Genomic DNA, 10,675 nt, shown 5'->3' with positions numbered 1-10,675 from the left:
AATTCATACTTTTGACAACTTATTTCTGAAGGTGATGAGACACGTACATTTCCATCGCTTTAATAGATATAATCACCCATCACCTGTACCTATTTCTCTGTCACCCTACCTGCAGCTGTTACTATTATTCTATTCTTCGGTGCCTTAATACATACATTCGATAACCTATTTCTGAAGGTGATTAGACACGTACATTTCCATCGCTTTAATAGATATAATCACACATCACCTGTACCTATTTCTCTGTCACCCTACCTGCAGCTGTTACTATTATACTGTTCCTCGGTGCTTTAATACATACATTCGATGACCTATTTTCCAAAGGTGAATATAGGCATTTCAATATCCGCCGTTTGCACAAGAATCGTCGCTCACCATCTCTGCGTCAATCTCTCAGCCGTTTCGTGTTTGCTTATCAGTTTCCGTCCATCTGTGAATCGTATCTATCGTATTTCGGCGCCCATCGCTCACCGACGCTGTGTTTGCCTCTGCCCGAACGTATGTATTCATCTTTATGGCGCAGGAGACATGTGTTAAAAATATGAAGGCATTTTGCGAGTGTACAAAGCAAGAATCATAGCAATGTTCCCGTGTGTGTGTGTGTGTGTGTGTGTGTGTGTGTGTGTGTGTGTGTGAGGGGGGAGGAGGGGGAGCTGTGTGTGTGCGTGTGCGTGTGTGTGTGTGTGTGTGTGTGAGGGGGGAGGAGGGGGAGCTGTGTGTGTGCGTGTGCGTGTGTGTGTGTGTGTGTGTGTGTGTGTGTGTGTGTGTAAATGTCTGTCTGATATGTGCGGTGTAATTCCTTTTCTCATCTCTCTCTCTCTCTCTCTCTCTCTCTCTCTCTCTCTCTCTCTCTATCTATCTATCCATCTATTTGTATCTATCTATCTATACGAATCCCCTTCCTACGCACCTCACCTGCCCACACCTGCCTCACCCTCGATGCCTCCTCCCACAGGTCCACCACGGAGCACCACCAATACAACCCTTACTCTACCACGCCGCACAGCAAGTCCGTCAACCTTATACGCACGGACAACGACTACAGGAAGAACATCGAGGGAGGCGGCGGCGGGATACCAGGCGGAGGAGGCGGGACAGGAGGCGTGGGAAGAAGCGGAGAATTCATCAACTACGGTGTTGGTGGGGATTACAAGACTAGAGAAGACGGGAGGAATAGACAGAGATCGGACAGGTTGGAGTATGACAAGACAGGGGGCATAGAGGCGAACTACCAACCGTCGAATGGGGAAGGGATGGATGGCCTGGGGAGCGACGCCTCAGCCCTCCGCCCTGGTCTTGCGTGCCGGGGGTCGGGGGTTGCAGGGGTGATGGTGTGGGCCGTGGGTGTGGTGACGACCCGGTGGTGGTTGTTAGGGAGTCTCTTTTAGCCTGGTATGTCCTCCTTGTGTTAACTGGTACTCGCATTAACTAGGTACACTGGGCCGCCTGGTCCTCGTGGTAGTGTTCGGTTACCAGGCCGGTGTAGTGGTAGACGTGTGTGCCCGCCGGTGAGTCCGTGCACGTGGCTAACATTTGCATGTTTTGTCACCTGCCCACCTGGCCGCGTGTTAATTAATCTGTTGCATCACCTGTTTGACACAAGACGTGGGTAATAACAACATATTTCATCACCTGGCTACCTGGAAACGTGTTAATTAATGTGCTGTAACACCTGGTATGCGCAAGACGTGGCTAATAACTAAATATTTACTTTCACCTGGCTACCTGGACGCGTGCTTTATGAATATATTTCATTACCTGACGTGCTAACCGTGAATAATAAGAGCGTATTTGAACACCTGGCTATCTAAACATATGCTAAGTTAGTGTCTGCTGCATCGTCTGGTATACTCAAGACTCGCCAAATAACACCGTGTTCATCACCTGGCTACCTGTTCACGTGTTTGATGGGCGTGTGTTCTGTCACCCAGCTAGCAGGGCGCGTGCTTAATTGGTGAGTGTTGGGTCCAGGGCTTACTCAACATGTGGTCAATGAACGTATGTTGTACAAGCTGGCGGTGCACTGCGGTGATTAACGTGTTTGGCATAAAAACAAGCACGAACAGGGATAACCGACGCCATAAAAAAAACACGGTAAACGACTTGCGTGACTAACGAATTGAAATACCTGGCTGAGCGGTGTGTGATTTACTCGTAGCATTTAGACCATCACGAGCTGACTGTGCGGCCGACCAAGTGACTGGCAACGCTTGTGAAAACTGGTGACTTTGTGACTGTCCCGCACTTGACTGTCAGCGCCAAGAAGGATAGAGTGTGAATGACTGGGTGACTAACTGGTTGACAAGATGGTCTCTACTCGAGGATAAGAAGAGAACGATAATAATAAGAATTTAGGAACGTGGATATAGAGATGAGATGACTGTTGGCACTGAGGAGAACAAATGGAGTGACTGGATGACTGACACACACACTGGCTGACTAAGATGACACTGGATTTAGACTAGGAACATATGTAAATGACTGACTAACTGACTGGTTGACTGGCTGGGAGGCTGACAAACAAAAGAAACGGCCTTGGAGACAGTCTATCAACACTTTTAAATCACTGACTAGCGTATATAACTGACTGGCTGACTTATAAGAGGGCGGCCTCGGGGACAGTCTGGCAACACTCGTAAATGAAAACTGGCAACCGTGGTGACTGGTCGGGCACTTGACTGGCTAATTGGTGCACCTTTTCCAACGAATTCCCCCGCCGGTTAATTGGCGCCAATGGACGGTGCCTGCGCCTCGCTTTAATTGGTATACAACACCGGCCTCGCTCACTCCTCCGCTAAATGGCTCCTCCCAGGTAAACAGGTACACACGCGCACACACATGCATACACACATACACACACACACATAAAGGCACATAGGTTACATACATGCATGCGCACAGTGTCTCCAATTACCGAAAAAAATAGAAAAAAGGAATTACGTGCATTCTTACATACACGCAAACAAGCATGCATATATACATACATACATACATACATACTTACACACATACATACATATATATACACGCATACATACATACATACATACACAATTGCACACAAATAAATAAAAAAAAGAATTTAAATAACTTTAGGCAAACAATACATACCTAAAGATCACACACACACACACACACACACACACACACACACACACACACACACACACACACACACACACACACACACATCAATGTACAATATCATAGGAGGGGCGAGAACGTGCGTGGGGAGAGTAGTAAGGATGGAAGGGGGAGAGGGAGAGACCGAGGGAATGGAAAGGGGGGAGGGAGGGAGGGAGGGAGAGGGAGTCACAACCTAATTAATAAACAAGAGAGAGGGTCATCCAGGCGCCGTTTGGGGGGAGGGGGGGAGAGGGAGGGAAGAAGGGAGGGACAGACTGGTGTTATTGCAAGAAGTGGGAGGGAGACAGGGAGGGAGGGAAAGGGAGGGAGAGGAGCCTATATTTAACTAGCCTTTCTTAATTACTTTCAAACTCGGGGTGGAAAAAACATGGCAGGAGTTTTAATAATAATAATCTTCCCTGTGGTTAGTTTTATAACGAAGAAAATTGAGACTTTGACCACAACCTTAGAGGAGAGAAGAGGAGAGGACGAAGAAAGAGAAAGAAAAGACTTGAACTTTCACGCGACGAAAAGAATCAAGTGTGCCACCAAGCAAGACAGCAAAGAAGAAAAAATAGGAAAAGAAAAACTGTCCATTGCCTCTTCGTGTCTTATAAATAAACTTCGCATACTCATAAACTTCCACAAAGGAAAACTCTCAAAGGAGAAACTAAACAAAAGATTATCGCCCCATACAATAACTACTCTAATCAAGGTATATGTTTTTCTCCAATGGACAAAACACCTAAAGAGAAGCACTAATAAAGGACAATGCCACCGCGCGCTACTTCCAAACTCTAAAAATTAGAGAAAAAAAAATCCAACAATTAAAAGTCCCGAATTTTTAACCAGGTGAACGGAAGGTTAATTCACGTCGCCAGGTGGACAGGTGTGTTGGTCGAGGCAGGTAAATGAGGGTGAGAGTGTCCCTGAGGCAGCCAGGTGCACTGATTAACCCAGGTGTACACGACTAAGGTGTGTGTGTGTGTGTGTGTGTGTGTGTGTGTGTGTGTGTGTGTGTATACGTGTTCATGACAATAGATAAGTATGTGTGCATGTGCGTGTGTGTGTGTGTGTGTGTAGTGTATATAGTGTACATGTGTCCATTACTACACCCTCCCCCCCTTGCATGCTATCATCCCTTGAGTGTACATTTTTTCTCTTCCTCCACAGTCTCATTATGTACTCGAGGTATAACTTCCGGCGCCGCGAAGCCGTGTGCGTGTCGGTGCATACGAAGCGTACACATGTAGGAAACGTGTGTGTGTGTCCTGCATGCTCCGAGACACCCATGTATACAGAGGCGTGTGTACATGTATAAGGCATTTTAAGGACGTTTTCTTCTCATGGCGGCAAAGAGAGAGAGAGAGAGAGAGAGAGAGAGAGAGAGAGAGAGAGAGAGAGAGAGAGAGAGAGAGAGAGAGAGAGAGAGAGAGAGAGAGAGAGAGAGAGAGAGAGAGAGAGAGAGAGAGAGAGAGAGAGAGAGAGAGAGAGAAACACACTCTTAAAAATATACAAATAATAATAAAGTGAATATGAGTGAAGAGAACGCAAAAGGAGCGGCAGGAGTTGGCGGAGCAGAGGATGGACAGTGTAGGAGGGGGGGCGGGAGGGGGGGAATAAGAGGGAGGAAGGAGGGACGAAGGAACGGGTGGCATAAGGGAGAAGCGGGAGGATTGGAGGGAAGGGAAGAAGTAAGGAGAAAAGGAATAAATAAGGGAGAGAGTGAAAAAACAGCAAGAAGGTACAGTTTGATAATCACCTAATGTATAGAAATAAGAAAAAAGCAATCAAACGTATATAATCACAGAGGACTCAGGCACATAAATAGAAGAGCAAAAATAGAGGAGTTAAAGGGAGAAGGGAGAAGGTGGTAAGAGGGTAAAAAGACAAACACTTATTAAAGGAAAACAAAAAATGGGAAGAATCTACAATATCCAACACAGTAAACCATGGGCATATCAAGTCTTGTATTATCAGTGAATTCAGATCCACAAAGGAGAATAGATAAGAGCCTCTACATTTACTTAGCCGGAGGAGGCAACAAGGCGGCCCGGAGGAGAGCGAGTAGAGTAATTAAAGTTAATCAGTGGGGAGGAAGCGGCGACAATTACAATTATTGAACAGCCTCTGTCCGGCCGCATTCCAGACGGGACAGTATCAATTACCAGAGAGAGAGAGAGAGAGAGAGAGAGAGAGAGAGAGAGAGAGAGTGTGTGTGTGTGTGTGTGTGTGTGTGTGTGTGTGTGTGTGTGTGAGAGAGAGTATGTGTGAGTGTGTGTGTGAGTATATGTGTGTGTGTGTGTGTGTGTGTAAGTGAGTGAGAGAGTAAGCGAGGAAGAGCTTAATTAACTCATGATGAATTGATGCAGCGTTACATTATTCAAGTGTATGTGCTATGGGTGGCGGCGGCGGCGGCGGTGGTGGCGGCGACGGTGGCAGAGGTGGTGTCGTAGGTGTGGTGGTGGTGGTGGTGGTTGTGATGGTGATAGCAGTGGCGATAATGATATGGTGATGAGATTGTGGTGATGTTGGTGGTGGTAGTGAGGACCCATAGAGACGAACAGTGGTGATGATGATGATGATGATGATGATGATAATGATTTTTTTTTTTTTTACAGTAAAGAAAGCAGCTCAAGGGCACAAAAAATAATTATGAGAAAAAAAAAACGCTAATCACTGCCCCTATAAATTATGATTATGATAATGATGACAATGATGATGGTATTATGATAATGAGCAGAAAATAGCACTAGTAATAATATAAACAACAGCGATAATAATGATGACAATAATAATAATAATAATAATAATAATAATAATAATAATAATAATAATAATAATAATAATAATAATAATAATAATAATAATAATAATAATAATGTTCTTTCCCTGAGCTGGATTCGAACCCTGGTACACCTAGGATATAAAGGTTAGCGGGTCACCTGAATACTAGCGGACCACTTCAATAGCTGACACTTAGCAAGGACTTCCCCTCCCTCCTCCCCAAACGTTCCGGGCATCTCATAGGGGCAGCAGTTACTTACATTTATGGCGAGAAAAAAGACTAATCACGAACATTATAACACAACTAATAATAATAATAATAATAATAATAATATGCCCACTTCTCCCGCCTCCTCTCGTCCCTCTCCTTCCTTAGCTAGCCATGCCATAAGGGTTCTGACACTCTCCCCAGCATGATAGGAGGAGGAGGAGGAGGAGGAGGAGAAGGAGAAGGAGGGGGAGGAGAAAGAGGAGGAGGGGGAGGAAGAGAAGGTGGCTTAGCACTCTCTTGCCTTCACGACCCCAATATCCTTCTTGAGCGCTGAAAAATGGACCTTTGCTCATTTTAAAACCGCTCTCTCTCTCTCTCTCTCTCTCTCTCTCTCTCTCTCTCTCTCTCTCTCTCTCTCTCTCTCTCTCTCTCTCTCTCTCTCTCTCTCTCTCTCTCTCTCTCTCTCTCTCTCTCTCTCTCTCTCTCTCTCTCTCTCTCTCTCTCTCAAAACACAGCAGCAGAGTGAACGGTTACAATATATAAACAAATGATTCTACACCTTAATGGGATCCGATTCTCTTCCAAAAGATAAAAGTTCTGATGCCATTGTTTCCTATATTTAGTTTGTGATTGCTTAGTATTGGTATTTCACGGCCGATAGAGAGAGAGAAACAGAAAAAGGGAAATGGAAAGGGAAAGGCCTGTAGAGAGAGGGAGAGAGAGATAGACAAATAGACAGATAGAGAGGTAGATAGATAGACAGACAAACATCCATTCACTGTTATTTTTCATCTTCTCTGAGTACAACAAATAAGATAAGATCAAAACACCAACAACGCTTCTTGAAATAAACACTGAAAAACAAGTGTGAATATTAAAGAGACACACACGCACACAAACACACACACACACACACACACACCCTTCCTCACACTACACACACACACACACACACACACACACACACACGCACGGAATACCCAAATATCTCATCTCTCTCTGCAACAAACATCAGGTGCAGACGTTACTGAGTTTACTTAATTAACTCTCGTGATGCTGAAATCAATCTTGGGACACAAGGAACCGAGTCTCCTTTTATTTGCCTTTATCTTCGCGGGACAAGACAGCGCCATCTGCAAATTGACTTGACACTAAGGCGATTTACATGCATTTCCATAGATAAAAACGCACCTATATGAGAGAGAGAGAGAGAGAGAGAGAGAGAGAGAGAGAGAGAGAGAGAGAGAGAGAGAGAGAATATGTTAAGTTAGTAGAGCAGGAAAGGGAAGTCTTAGAACAGAGGAAAGGATTTGTGGAAGGAAACAGAAGGGAACAAATGGAGAGAAAGAGGAACTGATTTACTGTGAAGAGAGAGAGAGAGAGAGAGAGAGAGAGAGAGAGAGAGAGAGAGAGAGAGAGAGAGAGAGAGAGAGAGAGAGAGAGAGAGAGAGAGAGAGAGAGAGAGAGAGAATAAAAGATGACAAGAGAAAGGATAGTGGAAAGGTAGAGGAAATTAAAGGCAGGAACAGAGAGAGGGAGAAGTGGAGAGAACATGGAAGGGGAAAGAGAGAGGAGGCGGCAAGAGAGACGGAAGGAGTGAAGGCGGGAAGAGGGAAGGAGGGAAGATGAAAGGAGGAAGGGAGGGAGGGAGGGGGAGAGGGGAAGAGGGAGAGAGGGAGAGGGAAGTGCATGCAGAGAGCAGTACATGAAACATTCCTTTTGTTTCTAATTCAAACGCGTCACATATACATTTATTTTTTGTACCTGAAAATGAATTCTTTGATTTATGTAGGAAGGCTGCCAGCACAGAGACAAGGGGGGAGGGGGGGGTAGGAGAGAGAGAGAGAGAGAGAGAGAGAGAGAGAGAGAGAGAGAGAGAGAGAGAGAGAGAGTAAAGGAGGAAGAAAGAGAAAGAGAGAGACACGGGAGAGAACGAAAGTGGAGAGTCTCGAAACGCAATCAACGAAGAAGTGAAAAAGAAAAGAAAAATAAATCCTACGAAGAAGTCAACGTTTTAAAATATTGTTCAAACACTTTACTTACTCTTAAACAAAACAATAATAACAGAAACAAGCAACTAACTGCGCAAAGAGGAAAAAACAATAACACACACACACACACACACACACACACACACACACACACACACACTAATTCCGACCATAAAACAAACATAAAAACGATAAAAAGACAAGCTAAAGCACAGCCAAAAGCCAACACTCCGACCTCTGCAAACGGGGAACTAAGTAAGGGAGGGTGGAGGAGAGGGAGAGAGGGAAGGAAGTAGGGAGGTGGAAGGGAGGGGAGAAGGGCAGGGTAAGGAGAGGATGGAGAACAAAGGAGGAGATAAGGGGGAGATACGGAAGAGTGGGAGAATCGAATCGACACGTGCATGATAGGGAAAGGAAAAGGTGGAATGGGGGGAAAGGAGCGAAAAGAGAAGAAGGGAATTGATGGGAAAGGAAGGAAAGGGAAAACAGGGTAAGGAGGTGGACTACAAGGAGGGAGAAGGGGAGGGAGACGACAGAGTTGGAGAAAGGTAAGAAGACAAGGGAGGGGAAGGGAAGGGGATGGGTGGAATGGAGGAAGTTAGGGACAAGAGTAAAGAGGCAAAGGGAAGGGATGTAAGGAGAAGGAGAGGGAAATCTGGGTAGGGAGAGGATGAACTACACGAAAGGGAGCGACACGGCAAAGAGGGAGAGAGGAAATAAGTCATGGAAGAGAAGGGAAATGAATGGGTTGAAAATAAAGAAAGAAAGGACAGGAATGAAGGGGCGAGAGGAAGGGAAAGACAGAGGGAAGAGACTACTGGAAAAGCTAAAGAAGAAAATGGAGAAAGAAGGAGACTGAGAAAGGGGAACTAAGTCAGAATGAACAAAGAGAATAAAGGAGATGATACAAGATGAGGGAAGAGAAGATATGCAATGTAAAAAATGGAAAGAAAGGGAAAGAGGAAAGAATGGGAAAGGGTAGAGAAACAGAAAAAGGGACGGAAATGAAGGGAAAAGGGGAAAGAGAAGGCAGAAGGGGAAAGAAGTGAAGTAAATGATACGGAAACAGGGAAAGGAAAGGGATGGAACAGGGCAAGGAAGGTAGAGAAAAAGAAATAGGAAAGGAAATGGAGGAAAGGCATAAGAAGACAGGATTAAACGTGGCAGCAAACGAAGGGAAGAGAGAAGAAGCGATGTTAGTATACAAAGGAAGAGAGATAAGGGACAGATAACTATGGAAGGGAAAAAAAATGGAATAGGAGAGGAAAGGAAAGAGGAAAAGGCAGTAGAAGACCGGACTAAGAGAAGCTACAAACGAAGGCAAGAGAAGCGATAGTTAGGGTACAGAGGAAGGCTAAGAGAGAGAGAGAGAGAGAGAGAGAGAGAGAGAGAGAGAGAGAGAGAGAGAGAGGGGGGAAGGGGAGGAGGGGGAAGTACGAGCATTGTTTACATCGGTAAGTTCCGCATGACGCAAGGTTCACCCCCTACCTCCACCCAAGCCCCCCTCACCCCCTCATCCCTACCGACCCCGGCACAATAGCGCATTGCAAAGTGCCATCAGCCGTCTGCCTCTCCTCCGCCACTCCTGCACGAGAGAGAGAGAGAGAGAGAGAGAGAGAGAGAGAGAGAGAGAGAGAGAGAGAGAGAGAGAGAGAGAGAGAGAGAGAGAGAGAGAGAGAGAGTGTAGATAGAAAAAAAAAAAACGAAAAAATATAGAAAACGGTTATTTCTTTCACTCTGTCTCCCACTTTACGCCGTGAGAGGAGAAAGTCATGATGAAGCATATCAGAGAGAGAGAGAGAGAGAGAGAGAGAGAGAGAGAGAGAGAGAGAGAGAGAGAGAGAGAGAGAGAGAGAGAGAGAGAGAGAGAGAGAGAGAGAGAGAGAGAGAGAGAGAGAGAGAGAGAGAGAGAGAGAAGCAAGCGCACACACTGATTACGGTTCTCTCTTTTTCTTTATCTCTCCCTTACTCATCTTACTCAACTCTCACTCGCTCTCCCTTTCCTTCTCCTTCATCTAGTGTGTGTGTGTGTGTGTGTGTGTGTGTGTGTGTGTGTGTGTGTGTGTACAGAGTGAATCCCATTGTAAACTCGCATGTATTTAACAAAGAAAAAATACTCAAAATTCAACGTTAATTCTGCTCCATATAGTGTGTCTGTGTCTGTGTGTGTGTGTGTGTGTGTGTGTGTGTGTGTGTGTGTGTGTGTGTGTGTGTGTGTGTTTGCGAATAACGGTTTATGTTCGTTTTAAGTAGCCTAATACTGCTTTGATTCCTGCTTTTTCTTTATTCATACCAACTGTGAACCTTAATTTTTCCACTTCGTTATTTACAATTTGTTTCACTTAGTATAATCCGTATGAACTTACAACTGTTGAATATTATTATGCTTAAATAAGTTCCTTTGTTGACTTTTATATATATATTTATATATATATAGATATATATATATATAGAGATATATATATATAGATATATATATATATATATAGAGAGAGAGAGAGAGAGAGAGAGAGAGAGAGAGAGAGAGAGAGAGAGAGAGAGAGAGAGAGAGAGAGAGAGA

The 10,675-nt window shown here is 44.8% G+C and overlaps 1 protein-coding gene across 3 annotated transcripts in view; it reads left to right on the top strand.

The window, feature by feature from the left end:
• LOC127000389 (basement membrane-specific heparan sulfate proteoglycan core protein-like) overlaps positions 1-10,190 on the top strand; it is a 155,281-nt gene extending 145,091 nt beyond the window's left edge. For all 3 annotated transcript variants that reach the window (XM_050864068.1, XM_050864070.1, XM_050864067.1), the window contains exon 9: positions 956-10,190. In XM_050864068.1, the coding sequence (XP_050720025.1) occupies positions 956-1,388 (433 nt within the window). In that variant the 3' untranslated portion in view covers positions 1,389-10,190. The remainder of the gene's footprint in view (positions 1-955) is intronic.
• Positions 10,191-10,675: the final 485 nt, after the last annotated feature.

Source organism: Eriocheir sinensis, chromosome 18 (assembly GCF_024679095.1).
Source record: "Eriocheir sinensis breed Jianghai 21 chromosome 18, ASM2467909v1, whole genome shotgun sequence".
Lineage (NCBI taxonomy): Eukaryota > Metazoa > Arthropoda > Malacostraca > Decapoda > Varunidae > Eriocheir > Eriocheir sinensis.
The sequence above is the reverse complement of the archived record's forward strand: the minus strand, read 5'-3'. Positions and strand labels throughout refer to the sequence as shown.